At 36.8% G+C, this 24237-nt stretch overlaps 1 protein-coding gene across 1 annotated transcript; it reads right to left on the bottom strand.

Annotated features, from left to right (window-relative positions):
- Positions 1-5381: 5381 nt before the first annotated feature.
- LOC118582759 (olfactory receptor 1038-like) lies at positions 5382-6347 on the bottom strand. Its single transcript, XM_036185841.1, has one exon. It carries the CDS (start codon positions 6345-6347, stop codon positions 5382-5384), a length of 966 nt encoding a protein of 321 aa, XP_036041734.1.
- Positions 6348-24237: the final 17890 nt, after the last annotated feature.

Here is a 24237-nt window from a genome sequence, read left to right on the forward strand (position 1 = left end):
TGAGCTGACTGTTGCCAAAAGTAGCCTTTGGGGGTTGTGCTGTGGAGGGGAACAACAATTCCCAGAGCACTGGGTAGGTATATTAAAAAAAAAATGCATCTTTTAATTACGTATGTGCATGTACTTGCCCATGTGAGTATAAGTTCCTCAGAGGGCCAGAAAAGGGCATTGGGTCCCCTGGAGCTGGAGTTATTGGTAGTTTTGAGCCACCCAGTGTAGGTGCTGGGAACTGAACTCAGGTTCTCTGGTAAGAGCAGTATTCATTCTCAATCTTTGAGCCTTCTCCCTAGGCCTGGCTAAGTATCAAATAGATCCCGGTGTCTGAAGGCCACCCCAGACCAATAGAATCAGCATCCTGGAGCTCTGGCCTGCCTGGGAAGTCCCAGGTGACACATGAGGCTGATGCAGTGGAGATACTCTGGCTGCTCATAGACTCAGTGAAGGGTCCTGCCAAATGCCCACTAGCTTGATCCTGTGCAAGTCTACCATATCTCATATCTTAGATCTCATATGTACCACCTTCTGTGTGTTGATATAGTTAGAGTCTCTCTGGAATCAAGGGGTCGGCACATAGACTTTATCTCTAGACTTGGCTATGGAAACATTCTAGAAGACTCTGGGACAGATAACAGGGTTACTGTCTTTAGAGGATCCATTATGCCAGTGAGAGTCATCTATGTTGTAAGGTAGTCATTATTTTCTAGGCTTTGCTTTTTTTTTTTTTTTTAACATGGATCTCATATAGCACAGGCTGTGTAACCACAGCTGACCTGATCTGATGCTCTCACTTCCACCTCTACAGTGCTAGAATTATAGGTGTGCACCATCACCTGTCAACTTACTTTTTAAATTGCTGTATAGTTTCCTCACACACACACCCCTTCTCCCTCCCTTCCTCTCCTCCCTCCCTCCCTCTCTCCCTACCTCCCTCCTTCCCTCCCTCTCTCCCTCCCTTCTTCCCCCTCCCTCTGGTTTCTTGTGTAGCCCAGGCTGCCTTCAGACTCATTATGTAGCCAAAGCTGGTTTGAACTCCTGATGCTTCTGACTCCACCTCACAAGTACTGGTATTAGCTGTACGCCACCACCTAGGAAGTAAATTATCTTTCTGTCTCCCTGCCCCCAAGGGGTCTACATAGCCCCCACTGGCCTGGAACTCACTATGTAGACCAGGCTAGCTTAGCTACAAACTCACCAAGATCCGCCTGCATCTATTGGAGGAATTATTAAGGCCACTCCACGTAGTTAAGAGGGAGGTTTATTTTGTGGGGTAACTTACAAATGAAGGGATAGGTTGTAGGGTCTGGGAAAGGTATGGTGCAGTCCGAAGGTGTTCTCTGGAGAACTCTGCTCGGTCTACCTCCAGTGTCCAGGGCCCTGGAACCAAGAGTTGCCTCTCTTCTCCTGGGTCTTCAGTGTCCTCCCTCAGCCCCGCCTTGTAGGCGTGACCATTACTAAAGCCTCAGTGGGTGTTAGAACTTCCAGGCCAAGGCTGGAATGGCTACCCACTACATGCCTCTGCCTCCTGAGTGCCAGAATTTAAAAATAACGAGTGCCACAACACCTGGCCTGTCGGCTTCCTTTTGTGACAGTCTCACTGTTTAGTGTACACTAGCTTGGAATTTAGTCTGTAGCCCAATCTGGGTTAGATCCCATGATTCCCTGACTCTGCCTCTAATAATTGTTGTTGCAGGCAGACACTACCACTCCTAGAAAATTATTGTGTGATATTTCATTGAGTGTGTATAGTCCAATTTATGTATCTGCACTTTTATTAGTTATCTGTAGTCTTGGCCATGTCAGGGAGCTGCTGTGAATGTCTTTTTTTTGTTTTGTTCTATTTTTTTTTTGTTGTTGTTGTTTTTGATTTTTGTTTTTTTTTTTTTTTTTTTTTTTTTTTTTCCGAGACTGGGTTTCTCTGTGTAGTTTTGGTACCCATCCTGGATCTCACTCTGTAGACCAGGCTGGCCTTGAACTCATAGGGATCTCTGCCTGGCTTTCCCTCCCTAGTGCTGGCATTAAAGGCATGTACCACTGCTGCCAGGCACTCCTGTAAATGTCTGTATCCAAATCTCTTGGTGAATGAAAGTCACCTTCTATCATCAGTGTTGCTTTGAAGAATTAAACATACACACACACACACACACACACACACACACACACACACACACACATTTAACTCTCTTTCCCTCTTCCAGTCTGTCAGGTATTGTAGCTCTAAGTACTTGAATAGGTAAATCTGTCAGTATTTTTAAAACTTTTATTCACTTATTTTATGTGTGTGTTTGTGTGTGTGCATGCAAGTATGTGTGCACATGTGCCTCGGTACATGTGTGGCATTCAGGGGACAGCTGGGGAGAGTTGGTTCTCTCCTTCCACCACTTGGATTCCAGGGACTGAACACAGGCAATCAGACTTAGCCACAATCTCCTTTACCCACTGAGCCATTTTGCCTGCTTCTCTGCCTCTCTGCCTTTCTGCCTCTCTGCCTCTCTGCTGAGCTGAGCTTCGTGCTGCCTATGGGTTACAACGGGCTTACTGTTCATTCTGTTTTCATGGGGCCAGGGCACTAAATAGATATTTAAATGGTTGGAATGTAATGTAATATTTAATATTACATGTACTTTACACTTTACATGTAATTTCAATTTTAATATCCCAAAGAATTTTAAAATCACAAAACACGTAGTCCAATGTGATAAATACGTCATCTCATTAATCTCTAACATCCAAATTTAATCTTGACATATGTTCTAAGATAAAATAGAATGATTTAAGCCCATAAAATTTTCAAGGATGAGTTCCTAACTTAATTCTTTTTTGTAACATAACCTAAGACACTGAGCGACACAGTCCAGATGCAGTAAGACAAATACTTTATGTTTTCTTTCATGTGGATTCTAGTTTCAATTCTCTTGTTTTGTGTGTTAACATGAGCACATTTGAAAACTAGGAAACTCTACAGAGTCCTCATTAGGAGACATGCATATAGAAGAGGGTGAAATGAAAATAGAAAGGGGAACTTCTGGGAACAGATAAGCATGGAGGCAGGTGTAGATTTCAAGAAAATGAAGGGGCAATGTGAAAGATGGTTTAATCTAAATGAAGGACATATATAAAAGACATATAGAAGCTTACTCTCTTGAAACACAATTAAAATATTTGGAGGAGATAATAGAATACTTGAGATATGAAAGTTAAATGTCAAGGGAATATTGTGTTTAAATGTTTATATGGAAGGGAAGCAGAGCGATGAGGAATAGGAGAAGGGAAGTGATGATTTAAACAAAATTATCCATATGTGGACAAACCTAGGAAGACCTACTAGTTTTTAGATAATGTAAAGTATGATTTCAAAAATGTAGTTTGTACAAAGGTCTCCTCCCAGGCACTAGAAGGCATGGATTATTACGTTCTCACACGTAAGAGCTACCTCATTATGTGTTCTGTGTTACTTTCCCTTAACTACTACTCCCAAGCAGAGCTCGACTCTTAGACTCCTGACAGCTGCAGTACTGGCTAATTAGTTTTAAGACACTGCATTTTACACTCTATTGCAATATCTTCATTTTTTTCAAGAACTGAAAAAAATTGAAATCACTACTTTGCTTAGGTAATTGAGACATAAGTTTTCAGTTTTGCTTAAGATAGGTAACAGAAAGAAATAGTCTCCAGAAACTGATTTTCATATTTCCATAATGAAAATGACAGCTTGTCAGTGTATGTGTTAATTGGCTCCAGAAAAAATTTTTCTAAAGTGATAAATATGAAGTGATTAGATATATGGACAGATGATAGATGATAGACAGATAGACCTGATATGTTCCAAAATAAGTTACTTGCAAATAAATATCATATGTATTGGTAGATGATGATTTAATTCAATATGAGTTATATATCTTGTGAACTTAAATATCTTCCAGGCTCAGGCTGAAGGTTTGAAAACAAGCTGTTGAACTGGCATATGTCCCAGAGTCTAAAGTCTGGAAAACAAAGATCTGGTGCCTGAGGGGAGGCAGATATCTCAGCTCAAAGAAGCAAGAGAAAATCACCCTTCCACTACATTATTTGTTCTGTTTCAGTCTTCAACAGATCAGGTTATGCCTGCTCACATTAATGAGAGTTGCCTCCTCTGCATATTTTTTGTGCTAATGTCTTCTAGAAATACCCCCATGGACACACCTAGAAATAAAGAATTGGCAACTATGTAGGCATTGTATAGTCCACTTGGCACATAAAGTTAACTGCTATATGAAGTAATTTCCAAAAGAAATAACCACTGTGGTTGTTAATGGTACAATGAAAAGTGATGGCTAGCATATATGGTACAGATAAAGAGCAAGGAGTTACATATCATGAGATATCCAAGGGCTTGGAGAAATATCTCAGTCGTTAAGAACCCTTGCTTCTCTTACATAGGAACTGGGTTAAAGACTCAGCACCAACTGGTGGGTCAGGAAATCTGACACTCTCTTCTAGTTTTCAAGCATACCAGATATGCACATGATGAACTTACATACATGCAGACAAAACACATATTTTCACAAAAGAAGAAGAAATAAATTCTAAAATGGTTTCTTAGAAGATCACATCTTTGGTCCATCTATTATCTTTTACTAATGTACTAAACAGGAAAGAAAGTAGAAAACCAGAAGCTAGATTTATCAACTGTGTAGGAACTTTCTGTTCAGCGACATCAGAGTTACACATACAGTCAGTAATAATTTATTACAACCTTAAACTAGTGTCATTTGAAAAAATCGTGTGTGTGTGTGTGTGTGTGTGTGTGTGTGTGTGTGTGTGTGTTCATGTGTAAGCACAGGCACACCTGTGCCAAGATATCTGTGTGGAGGTCAGAGAACAACCTCTGATGTTAGCTTTCACCTCCTACATTGGTTGAGAAAAGGTCTCCTACTGTTCATCATTGCCTATACCATGTCAGTTGGCGTATAAGCTTCTGAGATACTTCTGTCTCAGCTTCCCATCTTCCCATAGGAGTACTGGGATTATAGATGTCCATTCCCATGTTCAAATTTAAGTGTGAACTATGGATTCAAAGTCAGGATTTCATGTTTGTATGATAAGTGCTTTATCAACTAAATCATCCCCTAGAAATATATCATCTATCTATCTATCTATCTATCTATCTATCTATCTATCTATCGCCATCCATCTATCATCAATCTGTTTGTCTGCCTGTCACCATGTATCATTTATCTCTTATCTATCTACTTCTCTACCTATATTCCATTGTGTTTGTCATGCTACAGAACTCTAACATGTATGTAGAAAATGGAAGGTCTTTACTTATCAGAAGTATGATGAAAATGAATTTATTTCAGAGATACAAAAGACATATCTGCACATCATTACACTGGTCCTGGTCAAGAAATTCCTTTTTTAAGGTGCCTTAGAGGTACTACGTAGCATTTTTCAAGGGCTTTCCTCAGAGCATTCTTTACCTCCTGATTTCTTAAGCTATAGATCATGGGATTGAGCATGGGAATGACAATTGTGTAAAACACTGAGGCCATCTTGTCTGTGTCAAGGGAATGGCTTGATTTTGGCTGCAGATACATAAAGATGAGTGTCCCATAGAATATGGTCACAGCAGTGAGATGAGAAGCGCATGTTGAGAAGGCTTTGCACCTCCCTTCTATGGACTGGATTCTCAAGATAGCAGCCACAATGTATAAGTAAGAAATCAGGACAGTGGTCAAAGAACTGATCATGTTGAAGCCAGCAAAGATGAATATCAGAATCTCCTTGAGGCTGGTGTCTGAGCAGGCAAGAGCCATCAAAGGGACATCATCACAATAAAAGTGATTGATTATATTGGGACCACAGTAAATCAGTTTGAATGTAACTACTGTGTGGAGCAAAGCAACAGCAAAGCTGTAAAAGTAGGGACCTATTACAAGCCGTAGGCACACCTTCTGGGACATGACCACCATGTATAGCAGGGGATTACAAATGGCCACGTAGCGATCATAAGCCATTACTGCAAGGAGGAACATCTCTGAAATCAAGAAATTCAGGAAAAAACCGAGTTGGGTTGCACAGGCATAGAAAGATATAGACCTTCTATTGGTGAGGAGGGTCTCCAGGAACTTGGGGGCTACTGAAGAAGAATAGCAAAGGTCCACAAAAGCCAGATTGCTGAGGAAGAAGTACATGGGGGTGTGGAGTCGAGAATCCAATCTGATTAATGTAATCATTCCTACATTGCCCACCAAAGTCAGACTGTAGACCACGAGAATGAGCAGAAAGAGAATGATTTCTATCTCTCTATGGACTGCAAACCCTAAAAGAATGAATTCTGTCACACCAGTGTTGTTCCTCCCAATCATTTCTTCAAGTGTTAGCAGCTGAAAAGCAAAATCAAGACAAGACTAAGACAAATTATTGGGGAGACCAAGACATTGTAATCAAATACAACTGTATTGTGTGAGACAATGTTGTTCAATACAGTAGTATAACAAATATGTCAATTTTCAGCTCTCCCAATGTCTTCTAATTTTCTAAAACAAACAAAGGCAAATTTTAGAAACAGAAAGAAACTAATTGGGCTGTGGTTATTGTTCAGTGGTTGCTATTTCCCTAGCATATAATATCTAAAACAGAAAAAATACTACCCTATCATCCACAATCATATTGCCAATAAGAAAACATTGCTAATAGTTTGGTGTGGGTGGTCTGAAGTTTTATCATTTTAATTTACTTTTCTCCTTTTTAACCTAAACTTAATGTTATATATGTTTTGCTTGATGTCTTCTTCAAAACCTAGACACCAACCATATATTTACTACTATTTGCTACATGCATACAAATATAAATATATTTCTATCATCTATGTATATATGTATGTATGTATGTATGTATGTATGTATCCATCCATCCATCCATCCATCCATCCATCCATCCATCTATCTATCTATCTATCTACCTACCTACCTACCTACTTACCTATGCCAGCAGAAATTTCCTTCCCCAACCATCTAATTTCTCATTGGTAGAGCCAAAATCCATTTTTAAAGAAGGGTGGTAGAATGAATCTGATGAACTCACCTGGGTAATTAAAACAATTTTAATGATTCAGATCAGCAGTTTGGGAGACAAATGGAATAGGGAACCAGACAAAGATAAATACTGATCAATATTGCTTAACTTTTGGCTGTGGGAATGTGAAGATTGCACCTCATTTCCAGTCCTCTGTGGCAATCTCTCTTTGGATGCTGAGAAGGAAATAATGAGAACTTTGTTGGCACAGGGTACTTTCCTTTGAATGTTCACTGAGATAAACCTTATTTTCCTCCCTGCAACATCCATAGTAAAAGGAAAAGTTACAAAACACACGAAGTCCCATCAGAACCAAGTTTTTTTTCCTAAGTTTCACACCTTGAAAAGACTGCCCTCCTTTTTGTGTATTGCCTTCATTCACGAGTCTGTATTTGACATATACTTTCTTTCATACCATTAAAAATTTCTCTTATGAGAAAGACAATTCTCAGTCAAAAAATGTTATTTTTGCACAAGAACAGTTTATTCTATTAATCAAATTTTCTCTAGCAATTGCAAGAACCCAGGAGCAGTTGAGGGGGCATTTCCTTTGTGCAAAGGATTGTGAAATGCTGTGTGTGTGGGCATCAGCTTTTTTGCATAGCTTCAGCACAGCTGGGCAAGTTCTGAGTAGGAAAATTAATTGAAGACTTGAGGAAGGGTCTATTGCAAACAATTAGTACAATGTCTCTTCTTACCTGGCTATGGAAGAAATCATGTCCTGAGTGCTACCATTCTCTATAAAGCTCTTCTCTAAGTTAGTGAGTGATGCTAGCGTATATATGACACTGTGATGTTTCTTTTTCAATGTGAATTCCTAGTATTCTTTACGCAGTAGTCTCCAAGGTCACTGGCTCTCCTGGGTCTTATTGGCATTTGGCAATTCTAAGGAGAAAATAACTGGCCTCTGAAGGCAAAGGTATCATAAGGTCATATTTGAATTAGAATCATCTCACCCACCATGGAGTAACAGGATTTGCTTATCTGTAGGAATTCTAATTTGTGCAAACAGCACAAGACTGGGCTTGAGTGAATAGTAAACTATGGAAGTAACACATCTCTTTCTATTGTAGTTACTTTGTTTTTTACCTTCATCTCTTGCTTTGTTTCCAGCTTAGTTAGGGGATTTGGACTGAATAATTTGTTTTAACAGTTCCTAATATTATGTTTTATATCTATGAGTTAGAGATTTTTTTCAATTTTTTTTACAACTTTTTTCTTTATTAAGAATTTTTTTATTTGTTTTACATACCAACTACAGTTCCTCTCATCCCTCCTCCCACTCCTCGCCCAGCCTTCACCCCTAACCCAGTCTTCCATCCCCTCCTCCAAAAGGGTAAGGCCTCCCATGGGGAGTCAGCAGAGCCTGGTACATTCAAGCCCCTCCCCGGCATCAAGGCTGTGCAAGGTGTCCCACCACAGGTAATGGACTCCAAAAGCCAGCACATGCACCAGGGGGTAGAGTTAGAGATTTTTAAATGTATAATTTATCTCAATTTTTCTTTTGTAAGTATAAAAATGAAAATGATAAAATTGTCTTTATTTAAAGTATACACAGCTAATATTTGTCTTAAAAATATTGTTTGTGTGCTTCATACATTAACACTATATTTATATCACTTTCACCCATCTCATGCATTTCAAACTCTCCTGTGTCCTCTACCTCCTAAATCCGTGGCCTATATTTTTAAATATTATCACAACTGTATACATATATATATGTGTGTGTGTGTGTGTGTGTGTGTGAATATGTACATATATTTAAGCATTTACTTTTTAAAATGTATACTCCTCATACTTGCATATTGTCAGTGCAAGCTTCAAGTGACTGTCTACACAACTGACTATTTAAGGAATTGAACGAGTTATCTATGGTATTCACTCACAATGGGAATTTAGACAATGTTTTTTGACTAAAATAATTTAATAAAATCAACTATATACTTCTCTATGCATGTAACAATGATTAATAAGAGAGGCCCTGAATATTTTTTTTAAAGAAAGACAAGAGTGTATGGGGGGGTTTGGAGGAGGAAAGCGAAGGGAGAAATGGTAATTTTATAATAATCTCCAATAGCAATTAAAATCAACTAGTTGCTTCATAAAGTTTAAATAATCTTGGAATTTTAAAAATACATGTAAGATAATTTGCTATTTCTTTGGTTTTGTAAAAAAATCTTTTATGACAAAGTATATGTAAATTTATACTCGAAATACAGTGTAAAATATATGTAACCATCCACTCACTGTAAATATAAAGTTAGGGATAACTTAGTATTTATTTTGACTTTTAAACTAGTAACAAATACAACATTTATTTATATATATTTTTCTTTTAAATGAATCATAATATCCAGTCTGACAAAAAAGGAAGAAAAAAATTAATTTACATTAGTGCTTTTATGGGATTCCCAAGTTTGTGAACGAACTCTGATTCTCGTTCCTTCTCTTTGTCTTTTTTCTTTTGTTGGTTTGTCTTGTTTATCTTATTATATTTTATTTTGTTATATTTTTGCTGAATTTATTAATTTATTAAATTTAATTGATTTTAGTTACTCAACAAATAGGTACAATACACATATATTTTGAAACATCTCCCCACACAGTGCCCTCCTCTGAATCTAGACTATCAGGTTCATCATACTGTTGCTATTTCAATCTGGTTCTTTTTTGATGCATAGAGCATGGAAATCTTATGAGACAAAAATCCTTTCTCTGAACTCAGATATCCTTCACACTTATTCTTCTGGATTTGGGGGTGATGATTAGGCCACTACATCCTCCACACACCTATGTGTTAACAGCTACATTGCTTTTATTCACCATTGTGAGCCATATTATTAAAACTGTTATAGAATTAACACCTCTTACCATGACACGAACTATTTTCTTACATGATGTATTCTTGAAAAATACAATAAAATCATTCATATTTTATGAATGATTATATATGTTACATACCTGTATAAACTTATATGTGTGCACAAGTTTAGAATACATATTTATAAAGAAAAGCCACTGGTCATTTCATTTTAATTAGACATTTGCAATTTAGTTACAAGGTAGAATGGACTTCTTTGAAATATTAGAAGTATCCTTTTGTGAAATATACAGTGCTAATTTATTATTTATGGATATTCAAATGTAATATAGTGAATTTTCTCAAGTATTTATAGTTTATAGCAATTCTGTGATCCTTTTCTTTTTACATATGTATATGTGTTTGTAGTATGTATGAGGGTATGTATGAAGGATCACCATTCCCACTGAGCATTTACATAAGGGTTGAGATTCGAATTTACATCCTCAAGTTATGCAGTAATCACTTTATCTACTCAGCCATTTCCCCAACAATTGCTCTTTCTTTCCTGTGTTCTAGTCAGTAGGATTTTGTGACTGACAGTGAGTGATGTATGACTAAACAATTAAACATAGGTACATTGGTTTGTATACATAAATATTTGTAATTAGATTCATAATATCTTATCACTATTTAAATAGTTTTCATTAGCCCTTCTCATACAATCTTCAGAAATAATAGGAAACTGTCTCCTCTTTTTCTGCCTCTTCTATATGTCTTCAGTTACCTGCCACCCTCCCAAAAAGGCCTACACTAGAGATTAGGGAGAAACATGTGACGCTAAAAGCAACTTCTACTTCTCAATTTCATTTATTTACATGATAATCAGAGTTTATTCACAACACAGAAGCTTTATTATGTTGTGTTTTTATTGCTGCTTTCCTAATTCTATATTTCTGTTTATTATTAATAAATAATGAAATTAATTTTATGATTTCATTGAAAAATGTCTTTCCTCTTTATATTTTGATTTATTTTTATTTTTATATATGTATACATGCTTGTGTCTGTGTGTATGTGTTCATACATGTGTGCAGGTATCGACAGAGGCCAGAAGTGGGTGTCAAACTTCCTGGAGCTTGGTATCAAGGTTGTGAACCACCTTTGTGTGGATGCTGGAAACCAAACTCAGGTCTGCAAGAGCAACAAGTGCTCAGCCATCTCTTCATATCTCTCTTCTTTCTCTTTTGCTGTTAATGTATCATCTTATGCCAACAAATTGAAACTATGAAAACTTTATTTGATTAATCTTTATAACATAAAGCAAATAGACATATTATCTTGACAAAAATTTAAAATTTTCACTATCTCTTTCTATCATATTACACTTTTAATGTCCATTTTCTCTATGGCCATACTTTTTCTGTTGATAACCCTTAAATGTTGTTGAATGTAGAATCACAACTTCTAGTTTGAACCCCTCCTACAGTATACACAGCATGGTGGTACTCTTTCCTGGGGCCTTCTCATGGGTTGATTCAAAGAACACAAAATAGCTCCTGACCTCAAGTTTCAATATTGACAAAATACAATTTCATTTTCAGTCATATTTGCAAATTTGTGTAATAGAGGAATAAAATTAGAAACTAATATGATATTTCTCTCTTATCTAAACATTTGTCAATAATATCAATATGGTATTTTTCTCTTTTCTAAACCTTGGTCAATAGTCTCAATTGCATCAGTGTAGACTGTACTGACTTCTGTTTATTCACATTCTCTTTCATTTTAATCCAAATTCCAGTGCACATGGGCCTCCCTTACTTAATTCTTAATGTTACTTTCAGTGTTTCTTGTGAAATTCAAGCAGGCTGAGTGCCTGTGTATAGACATCCTCTGTGATGCTTTCCCTTGAAACCAATCATGCATGAAAATATTTCTGTATATTTTATACCAAAAATTTCAGACTTCTCATTAAAGCAAGTTTATGTCAGTAGAGATAAACCAGGGTGACTGATGGAAACATAGGTGGTTGAGGCTAGTTGTGTTTCAGAAAATAATCAAGCCATGTCATAAGCATTTTAATTAAGCTCAGCTCAAGATGCTATTATGCATAAGCAGGAATCAATAATGTATTTAATCATTGCATCTTGCAGACTGTCACACTTACTCAAGCCATCACAGAATTTCACCAGACACTGTTAAGATGTACATGAGCATATCTGAGTTTTAATTCACATCTCTAAGTGAATTGGGCCTGTACTGATTGCCTCCTGGATTTCTCTGTTGAATAAAGGAGGAGCCACTTTGTAGTTTCCTTTAATGCATTCTGTCTTACAGTAACTTCTAGTCATAGTGAATGTCAAACACTTAATTAGGTTAGGAGTTGCAGTTTCCTAGTCAATCTGAAAAGTGTTAATTAGTAAGAATGTTCTGTAATTATGCGGTGCATTGTAATATCTCAATACAGAGTTTAAGAGTTCCTAAGGCCCTGATGTGGGCCATACTGTAAAACACGAAAACAGAGAGCTTGATCATTCTAATTCTAAGTCAGATCTCAAAAATTCAGATGAAAAAAGATAGCAAGCAAAGTGTCATTTTCTTTACGTGCAATTTTTCGTTCCTTGATTCTAATTAAAGAATTAATGATCATTCGGGGAAAGAAACTGAAGCCAGAGTTTGTTTCAGTGTTGATGATGAAACTGTCTCTCTGGGTCTTATTATAAAACTCCTCATTGCAAAGAGAATTCCCTATACTAAAACTTCAGTTTACTTGATAATCAGTTTCCTGGGGCCTTATTAGAGTGAAGTGTTCTTTTGCTTTTTCGTGGGGACATATTATCTGAAAACAGTTTCAGCAAACACAAAGTTTCAACTTTTTCATTAAGATTAATGAACTTATTTTGAATATGTTGAGATAATTATGACTCCCCAGGGACAGTTCTTTCTTGTACATTGAAGCAGTTTCCTCTGGGAAACAAAGAGTTTAGTGGGAAAATTTCGAGCAGGCTTTCAGTCTATGCCCAGAGTCTTTTACAATTTACCTGGGAACTCATGGGAAGATCATAAAGTCCAAACCTCAATTACAAAATGAAAATACTGTTTACAACAGAGGACAAATTAATTTCAATATTAACAATAAGAGTGCCGATGATATATCCTAAGCAAGTTATTAAAAATGTGTTTATATATTGGCCATTGATCCTTACAAGTACTATACAAGTTTGGTTAAATTTTCTAATATTTCAAATAAGAAAATGAAGTCTCAAATTATGTATATAGTTTGCCTATATGTAAGATTGATGCTCTTAGTCATTATTTTTCACACACACATACACACACACACATATATGTGTGTGTATATATATATATATATATATATATATATATAATTATACATCTATATTTATTCAATGATGATTAGGCACACAAGCACACATTATATTATCATTTTAGGAACTATAACAAACTTGCATATACTCATGTAACTTCTAGAAATGAAATAAATATATATTGTATTGTTTAGGTAGATAGATAAACAGATAGAAGGATAGATAGATAAATAAAGGATAAGTTAATGTTATTTATTTGACCAAATTTATTTGTGTTATCAGGCTTCTTTCTAGATCCATCTGTGTTTGTATTATTCAGCTTTAGAAAAGAACGCTGCCAAGTCAGTTTAGCAAGGACTTCTGATCACTCCTAGCTAAAAACACAATCACTCTCAATATGCAATCAACCTCCTCATCCATCACATCATGAGATGTCTGATAAACATGACCTGTTTCAATTAATAGTTGTCACTTTTGTTTAGCCAGGATCCCCTTTGTTACTTCTGTTCCTTTACAGTCATTTAAAATTCACTGATACCCTTTATTCTTTGGAACCGTACTTTTCCACTCTATTTTCAGAGTGGACCCTGAACTTTACCTACATTGGAATTCTCCCGTGTACCTCCTGTGATGATGACCTTAAATGAAACACTTTCACAAGTACCACTGGATACATTTTTGACCCATACATACTACATACATTTGTGCATGCAAAGTTGAAGTGTTTGATGTATCTTTTTTCTTTCTGCTGTTTTTTTCTTTCTACTGTATTAAGATCAAATATCTTAGCCAAAACAACTTTTAATTTTTAATTAAGATTCCTATTTCCTTACTTGCAAATATAGTGAAACACTATAATCACTCATTCTTTTGTTTCTTTTTAAAAATAGATTTATTATATTTTATGTGTATGAGTGTTTTGCCTGAATGTATTGATGTGTACCAAGTGTGTGTGTGGTACCTATGGAGACCAAAACAGGGCAATGGATCACCTGGAACTGGATGGTTGAGATGCCATGTGAGTGTTAGGAATTAAACTTGGGTCCTCTGCAAGTTCAACAAGTGCTTTTAACCATTGAGACATCTCCCCAGCTTCTTTGCTCATTTCTTATAGGTCCATACATACAGACCAGGATTTTTCTTTCTTTAATTTGGAACTTTATTCATTTTATGTTAATATCCCCACTTAGTCTTTTTCAAATTTTGATGTAACATTACACTACATTAGGCCTTTTACTTATAAATTTTAAAAAACATGTTAAAAAACAATTTCTGGTAATATTTTAATGAATCACTTCTATTACTTTTTTCTATTGTAGGAGTTAGATAAAATGTGTATGACTTATGAGGCTCAATAAATCCATGCCTATTCATCTCTGCTATTTCCCTCCATTGTCATCCACTGGTTACAGCAGGCTGTTGTACCTTTTCCCAAACTATGCCACTGAAATTCCTTATATTTTACTTTGGACACAAAATTGTACTGCTTTTTTATTTTTTTCTCCTTTTTTTAATTATATTTGTGTTTTAATTTTACACATCAGCCATGGGTTCCCCTGTCCTCCACCCTCCCGCCCCTGCCTCCACCTTCCCCCAAGCCTCTCCCCTCCAAGGCCAAGGCACCCCTGGGGATTCATTTAAACCTGTTGGATTCAGTACAGGCAGGTCCAGTCCCCTCCTTCCAGGCTGAGCAAAGACTTATCCAGAGGTCCTGATCCAGTTTGGGGCTCCACAGCTTTTGGTTCATAATTCATGTGTTTCCATTAGTTTGGCTATTTGTCCCTATGCTTTTCCAATCTTGGTCTCAACAATTCACACTCTTACAGTCCCTCCTCTTCCTCACCAATCAGACTCTTGTCTCTGTCTCTGTCTCTCTCTCTCTGTCTCTCTCTCTGTTGTAGCTTTGCGCCTTTTTTCTGGAACTCACTTGGTGGCCCAGGCTGGCCTCGAACTCACAGAGATCCACCTGCCTCTGCCTCCCAAGTGCTGGGATTAAAGGCATGTGCCACCACTGCCTGGCTCGAAAGCATCTCTCTTTACCTTTAGTACCTTACATAGGGCTGTAGCTTAGTGTTCCTCCCCTCACTGCAAAATCCTAGACCAATTCGAAAGGTATTCAGAACACAGGTGTGTAAGTGATAGAATTATCATTATAATTAAGATTCTAAACCAGACATTTTTTGATGCCTTTATTTTATTAATTTGATGTATATCTTATGTCAGTACATATATTATATGCCAGAACTCACACTGATGTAATTTTTATTGCCTTTAAAATTATCTGAAGTACTAAGAGCTTGCAAAATTGATGAATTTTCAATGTATGGCTGGATCCCTCTGTAGTATTTCTTTTCTGCCTCCTCCTCCTCTTCTTCTCTTCTTTTTCTTTTCTTCTACCTCTCTCTCTCTCTCTCTCTCTCTCTCTCTCTCTCTCTCTTTATATATATATAAAGTTAATGTATTAGGTCATAATATGTTATGTATATATATATATATATATACATATACATATAAATACACACACACACACATATGTATGTGTGTGTGTGTGTGTGTGTGTGTGTGTGTGTGTGTGTGTGTGTATTTGGCTTTTTGAGACAAGGGCTCTCTATATAGCCCTGCCTATCCTGGAACTCACTCTGTAAACCAGGCTAACCTCAAACTCAGAGATCTGCCTGCCTCTGCCTCCTAAATGCTAGGATTAAAGGTATGCACCACCATTGCCTGGCCTCTCTATGGTATTTCCAATAAAAATACAATTAACATTTTAAACCTCAAAGGTTTCAAAATGTAATGTTTTATGTTTTACTCAGGTCATTACATAATAAATGTTTTAAAAGATTGTTATTTTGGACTTTTTAAACAAATTATATATTTAGTAGAATTGTCATTTTATAAGGATTTTCTTATAAAAATTGCCTAATTTCAAGTTTTAATCTATAGCAAGAAGTGTTTTATGTACTCTGAAGCCCTCTTCCACTATCCATTCCATGGTTTTGTTTTTGTTTTTTGTTTTTTGTTTTTTTTTTTTTTAAGAAAATTTCAAATGCCTCCTCCATACTCATTTACAGATAGGGTCTCCAGGTAGGACTTGTGGATATTTAAGAAATTGGGCCTTATTTCAAAACCATAAGTCACTGGGATACTGAAGAAAGTTGTAGAAGCTCAGAAATCCTTATTCTTTTGCATTCTGAGTCCTAAAATAAGCAGTTTACTCAACCATGTTCTCCTGTAATCATAAGCGGTCCAGATCAGCGAGGCCACTGAAGCCTTCTAAATATGAACTAAATTTAACGTTTCTCTTTAAAGTTCATTATTTCAGGTATTTCATTTTAATAATGTGAAGATGACATACTCACAAACCTATAGTTAGTTAGTGGGGACTTTCTACTCCTGCATACCAAACCTTTCATGTCAAGTTAATGTGTTAGATCATATGAAACAAACAAACAACAAAAATTAGGCAAACCCCCAAAACTTGAAGAATAAATATCCTAAATTGCAACGATCAAAACATTGTTCAAAGTGTCTCTCTCACTGCTCAAAGTATCAGCTTTTACAAACTTAAAAAATATTTTATTATTTTATGTGTGTGGGTTTTTTGACTGCATGTACACCCATGTAGCACATATGTGTCTAATGCTTGGGTGGGGAGACAGAAGAGGACTTCAGATTCCATGGAATTGATGACACAGATGTATACGGGCCACCATGTGGATGCCTGGAATCAAGCCTGTATTTCCTGGAAGAGCAGCCAGTTTTCTGAACCACTGAGCCAACTCTCTAGCTTCCAATTTTATCAATTTTCTATTGGAAAAGCACAGGGACAAATAGCCAAACAAATGGAAACACATGAATTATGAACCAAAGGCTGTGGAGCCCCCTACTGGATCAGGCCCTCTGGATAAGTGAGATAATGGAATAGCTTGAACTGTTTGGGAGGCTTCCAGGCAGTGGGACCCGGCCCAGTCCTTAGTGCATGAGCTGGCTGTTTGGAACCTTGGGCTTACACAGAGACACTTTGCTCAGCCTGGAGCTGCCTGTACTGAATCCACCAGGTTTAAATGAATCCCCAGGGGAGTCTTGGCCCTGGAGGAGATGGGAATGGAGGGGAGAGGCTGGGAGGAAGGTGGGGGCGGGAGGGGGAAGGACAGGGGAAGCCATGGCTGATGTATAAAATTAAAACACAAATATAATAAAAAAAATAATAAACAAAAAATATTAGAGTCATTTTCCCTAAAGGTCTTAGAACTTCACCTAAGTACAAAGAGGAAATTCCTCTTTCTAGTAAATTGTCAAAGTATGAGATTGTCAAGTGTTATGAGATGGTCTTTCTATATGCTGTGAATATGTGTTGCTCTCATTGGTTGATAAATAAAGCTGTTTTGGCCAATGGCAAAACAGAATAAGGTGATAAACTGTGATTATATTTCTTGAGTTAAAGTGCAGGCTTTCCCAGTTTGTTCATGTGTGACCACAACAAGGTATTTGGACTATCTAGTTTTCAGCCTTCACCTTTGAAAATAGAGATTAAACAGTTATTTGTAAGATCATTAAAAGGTTGCAATCTCAAGATTTCTTGAAATGATGCTTGGCATAATATGAGTGACATAGTAAATTTGTGGATATTGTTGCTATTAATGGTATGTTTTATTTTTATTCCCCAATAATTGTTGTTGAAGGATAGCTAAGATAATTGAGTCAATTTAAAGAGTCAATGCTTCCTCAACTGTCTATATACCCATTAATGATAAAGTAGGTGTTTTATTATTTATCATGATATATTTAAAATAGTACCAAAGTGTGATATAAATAATGAATCATGACACACTAAAACTTTCACATTAAAGACTGAAACACACTTTTCCCTCCATGTGTTATAAACTTTGGAGGAACTCTTAATATTTTATATAGAGTAAAATATTTCATCAAAATATATAGGCAAATTTCATTATATTTATTTGATATTTTTATTGAAAGCAGATATTTTTCATACAATATATTTCCACCCACCCAAATCCACATCCTTTCTTGCTCTCTCTTTGTAGAAAACAGGTATCTAAGAAAAAAGAAAGAAATAAAAAATGAGATTAATAACAAACAAACATGACAAGGACAAAACAAACTAACAGGCAAACAAAGATTCAAATAAAAAGCACAAGGGACACATATAGTCAGAGACATAGACTGGCACACACACAAATCCCCTGAAAATATAAAATCATAATATATAAGGATATATAACCAGAATATATAAGACCTTTAGGGTAAAAAAAAATGCCCAGACAAAGCATTATAAGACAAAATTCCTTTAAAAATTAGATTGAGTTTACCTTGTGTTGGCCATCTACTGTAGGGCATGTGGCCTGGCCTTAATAGTGGTTTGTATACTCAGTAACTTGTTAGATAAAATTAATTTTTCATTTACAAGCAGTTTTCAATTGGAGATATCTTCTGAGCTAGGAATAAGGGTCTACTTTGCTTCTAGCACTGGGACCCTGTCAGGCCCATGTGGTTGATATATTATGTACCCCAATAAATTTATCTGGGGGTCAGAGAATAGAACAGCCACTATATTAAACATAGAGGTTAGGCAGTGGTAGCACACACCTTTAATTCTGGCATTCCAGAGACAGAGATCCATATGGATTTCTGTGAGTTCAAGGTCACACTGGAAATAGCCAGGCATGGTGACACACACCTTTAATCCCAGCACTTGAGATCTCACGTCTTGCTTGGGAAAGATACATGCCTTTAATCCCAAGAAGTGGTGGCAGGAAGCAGACAGGTATATAAGGCATGAGGACCAGGAACTAGAGGCTTTTTAAGCTTTTAGGCGTTTGAGCAGTAGCTCAGCTGAGATCAATTTAGGTGAGGACTCAGAGGCTTCCAATTTGAGGAAATAAAATCAGCTCAGAATTTGGCAAGGTGAGGTTGGATACGGCTTGTTCTGTTTCTCTGATCTTTCAGCGTTCACTCCAATACCTGGCTCTGGGTTTGTTCTTATTAATAAGACTTTCTAGAAATTCATCTACAGGTCCATACCAGTGCAGAACCTATGCATGCTGTCACTGTAAATTCATATATGCATTGGTCCAGTTGTATTTAAAATACCTTGTTTCCATGGTGTTCTCCATACCCCTTGCTCTTCAATTCTTTCTGCCTTCTTTTCCACAAGGTTCCTTGAGCTGTGAGATGAGGGATTTGATGGAGGCATACAATCTAGGACCAAGTGCTCCAAGATCTCTAACTCTCTGCACATTATCTAGCTGTGGGCTCTGTATTTATTCTCATCTACTTCGGGAGGAGATGATGATGGCTGAGTGAGACACTTATCTATTAGTATAGCAGAATGCTGTTAGGAGTCATTTTCTTGCTATGTTCCTTGACAAGAACAGTAGTGTTTGGTTTTCACCTAGTTCCCTGGACTATCTACTTTTAGGTCCTTGGATACCTAAGCAGTGTAAAGTACCAGTGGCCCTATCAGAGGAGCAGCAGGTGACAATTGAAGTTCAAGGTGTCAGCCCACCAGGAGGAAATTCTCTGATGGGTCAATCTTGGATAGGCAAGGCCCTGAGACCACAGATCCTGGAATGACTTTTGCTTCGGTTGTGCCTTTACATGTTTGCTGCTGCTATCTTTCTCTGGTATTAGGTGTGGTATGATTGGGTGTGGGGGGATCCCCATAGCCTGTAAAGTATTGTGTTTATCTCATGGAAACATTCTATTCTACTGGGCATCTTTACCTGTGGATTGTTATAAAGGTGATTCTTTCTTAATCTGTACTATCTAAATGATAACAATAATGTTAGTTTATATAGAGTTTTGATGAATAAAAATAAATACAAGGAAGTGTCATGCATCATGTAGCTAGAACACATGAGATTCTACTGTGGAGGCCTTTCAAGTCCTGGGTTGTCTGGAGGCTGGTTCCCTAGGCAATGATAGTCAGGGATGGATTTGATCTTAGGAGTGCACCTAAAATCCATTCAGATATCGGTTGGTCATTCCCATAGGCTTTGTGCCACTATTGCACTGATGCATCTTATACACAGGCTATCATTGTAGATGAAAGCATTTGTATCTGGGCTGGTGATTACCTTTCTCCAATAGTAGCCTACAGAGTATCTTCCAGTATCATGAAATTTGTCAGTAGGGAGGAAGGCCCTCCAAGGTAAGCACAAGGTAGACTTCTTTATGTTCAATGAAGGTGTTATCTTCAGTGATAAGACCTTACTGTCATTTTGTAGAGAGCAACCAATAGCCATGGAAATAACTTGGGTTGTTTAGGGCTTCCCATGAAGCATTTCTTGCAATGAACTTGACAATAGAAATAAGCCGTTCCTAGTACTGGAAGCTTCATTTGATAAAGACACATGTCCAGTTGGGGCACCATCTCCCCCATTATTTGATGATTTCATTTAGATCACCTTCATATACATATATATTATAGGAGGCTTCTGCTGTACTTGGTTTTCATGAAGGGTATGAAAGGGTAAGGGTATGAAAACAACCCTTAAAATGGTCCTTAGTTTTACTTGTCCCTCCCTGTATTCAATCCCTTGTTCTCCTCTTTCTTCCCCATCCTGTTTGATCCTCCTCTGCAAGACCCTCTCTCCATCCTGTTCATCTATAACTATCTATTCTATTTCACCTTCCTAAGGAGAACCTACCCATCTTCCTAGCCCCTTACTCTGTACCTGACTTTTGTGGTTCTACACATTGTATTTGCCACTCAAAGACTTAGCAGGTAATGTCTACATCCAAGTGATACAAACCGTATTTGTCTTTCTGGGTCTGGAAGACATTACTCATGAAGTTTTTTTACAGCTCTATTTATTTACCTGCAAATTTCATAATTTCATTTTTTTAATGGTTGAGAAATATTCAATTGTGTAAACATGCCACATTTTCTTTATCCCTTTATTCCATGATGAGATTTGAGCTGTTTCTGATTTCTGGCTATTATGACTAGAGCCACAAAGAACATGGCTGAATAAGTGTCTCTGTAGTATGGTGAAATGTTTGGGTATATAACTAAGGAATAGTATAGTTGGATTTTGATGTAGACCCATTTCTAGCTTCCTGAATCACCACACTGATTTCTGTAGAGGCTGTGCAAGTTTTCAGTCTCATGAGCAATGGAGGAGTGTTGCCATTACTTTACATCCTCACCAGAATGAAATATCATTTTATTTATTTAGTTATTTAGCCATTCATGCTGGCTTAAGATGAGACTTCCAAGTAGTTTTGATTTACATTTCCCTGATGACTAAGGATGTTGAACTTTTCTTTTTTTTTCTTTCTTTATTATTATGTGTTTTAAATTTTATACATCAGCCATGGGTTCCCCTGTCCTCCCCACTCCCGCCCCCACCCCCACCTTCCCCCTAGCCCCTCCCCTCCATGTCCTCCAGGATCAAGGCACCCCTGGGGATTCATTTAAACCTGGTGGATTCAGTACAGGCGGGTCCAGTCCCCTCCTTCCAGGCTGAGCAAAGTGTCCCTGTGTAAGCCCAAGGTTCCAAACAGCCAGCTCATGCACTAAGGTCAGATCCTGGTCCCACAGACTGGGTGCCTCCCAAGCAGATCAAGCTATTCAACTGTCTCACTTCTCCAGAGGGCCTGATCCAGCTGGGGGCTCCACAGCCTTTGGTTCATAATTCATGTGCTTCCACATTTCTTTATTGATTCTTTGACATTGGTGTTTCCTTTTATTGTGACTCCTCCCTCTAAAAGGTCTACACCCCATTTTAAGTTGAGTTATTTGCTTTCTTGATGTTCAGTTTGTTGTTGTTGTTGTTGTTTGTTTGTTTGTTTCATTATATATTTTAGGTAACACTCTAAGCATATTTTAGGTCATACTCTAAGTGAATTTTAGGTAATATTCTAAGTGTAGGTGTCAAAATCTTTTCCTATTCTGTAGGTTGCCACTTTGTCTCAATGACAGTCCTTTTCATTCTTGAGCTTCTCAGTTTCATGTAGTCCCATTTATTATTTGTTGTTCTTAGTGCCTATGCTCTGGCTATTCTATTCAGAAGGTCCCTTCATATGCCAATAAGTTCAAGACGAGTATCCACTTTCTCTTCTGTCAGAAACAGTGTATCTAATCTTACATTGACCTCTTTGATCCATATATAATTGAGCAGGCTTTAAAGTATGGACACGTTCACATTTTTCTACACACCTCCATCCAGTTTGAACAGCACCATTTGTTGAAGAGGTTATCTCTTTTTCCAGTGTGTATTTCTGACCTCTTTATCAATAATTAGTTTTCCAGAAGTGTGTGGATTTATGGAGAAGTCTTTATTTTTATTCCACTGATCAATGTGTCTGTTTTTGTGCAAATGCTTTGCCATTCTTACTACTACAGCTTTGCAATACAATTTGAGGTCAGGCATGATGCTACGTCTAGTGTTTTATTATTCAGGATTGTTCTAGTTCCTCCTTTTCTGTGCTTAAGCTAAAAATTGTATTTACAAGTTCCATGAGGAACAGTGTTGGAATTTTTATGGGATTACACAGCTTTTGGTTGGATGGCCATTTTTATTGTTAATCTTACTGATCTGTGAGCATGGGAGATCTTTCCATCCTCTAATATCTTCAATTTATGTCTATGGTGTCTTGAAGTTTTTATTATAACAAATCTTTCCTCTGCTTGGTTAAAGTTGCTTCAAGATACTTTAAGTTTTTTGAGGGTATTGTGAAAGATGTTATTGCCTGACTTTTTTCTCAGTCCATTTTCCCCTTGCATATGGGAAGACTACTAATTTTTGTGTATTAATTTTGTACCCTGATAATTTTCGAAAATGGTTATCAGCAGTAGAAGTTTCTAGGTTTTATCGGTTATACAATGTGGCATTGACAAATAAAGATTCTTTGACTTCTTCCATTTCTATTTCATTTTCTTGATCTCCAGTTGTCCTATTGTTCTAGCTAAAACTTCTACTACTATATTGAATAGGTATGGAAAGAATGGGCAACCTTGTCTTGTTCCTGAATTTAGCAGAATTTCTAGGAGTTACTCTCCAGTTAGCTTGATGTTATTTATGGGGTTTCTGTGGATCACCTTTATTATGTTGAGGTATGTCCCTTATATCTCCAATATCTCCAGGACTTTTATCATGAAGGGGTGTTGAATTTTGTCAAAGTCATTTTCTTTTCTGCATATGATGAGATGATCATGTGGTTTTTGTTTTTTAGTATGTTTATGGTGGATTATACTTATTGATTTGCATATAGTGAACCATCCCTATATCTCTGAGATGAAGCCTATTTGATCATGGTAGATGATTTTTAAGGTGTTCTTGGAATTTGTTTACAAGTATTTTTATTGAGACTTTATTCATCTATATTCATAATGGAATTTGGTCTGCAGTCTTTTTCCATTGATGGGTATTTATATAGTTTAGATATCAGGATAACTGTTGCCTCATAAAATGAACTGGGCAACACTGGGAAATATATGTTCTGTTTCTACTTTGTGTAAGAATTTGAGGAGCTTTTGGCATTAATTATCCTTTGAAAGTCCAAGAATTTTATGCTAAAACCCTCTGGCCCTGTTTTTTGTTTTTGTTTTTGTTTGTTCATCTGTTTGTTTGTTTTGGTTGGTAGAATTTTAACACCTGCTTCTATTTCACTGGGGGTCATAGGTCAGTTTAAATTGCCCATCTGATCTTGATTCAATTTTGGTGGCTGGTGTATTTCAAGAAAATTATGTTTTTCTTTTAAATTTTCCAATTTTGAAGAGTTTTATGGGTTTTTTAAGTACGCCCTTATATTTCTCTAGATTTCCTTCAATATCTCTCTTTTCACCTCTAATTTTGTTAAATTGGATCCCATCCCTCTGTCTTTTATTGAAATTAGCTAAGGGTTTGTCAGTATTAGTGATTTTCTCCAATAACCAACTCTTTGTTTCATTGAGTCTTTGTTTTCTTTCTTGTTTGTTTGTTTCTATTCTACCGATTTTCAGCCCTGAGTTTGATTGTGTCTTGCTGTCTACTGCTTTTCGTGTGTCTTTTTTTTCTTTTTGTTCTAGAGATTTCATAA

This window comes from Onychomys torridus, chromosome 4, assembly GCF_903995425.1.
Source record: "Onychomys torridus chromosome 4, mOncTor1.1, whole genome shotgun sequence".
Lineage (NCBI taxonomy): Eukaryota > Metazoa > Chordata > Mammalia > Rodentia > Cricetidae > Onychomys > Onychomys torridus.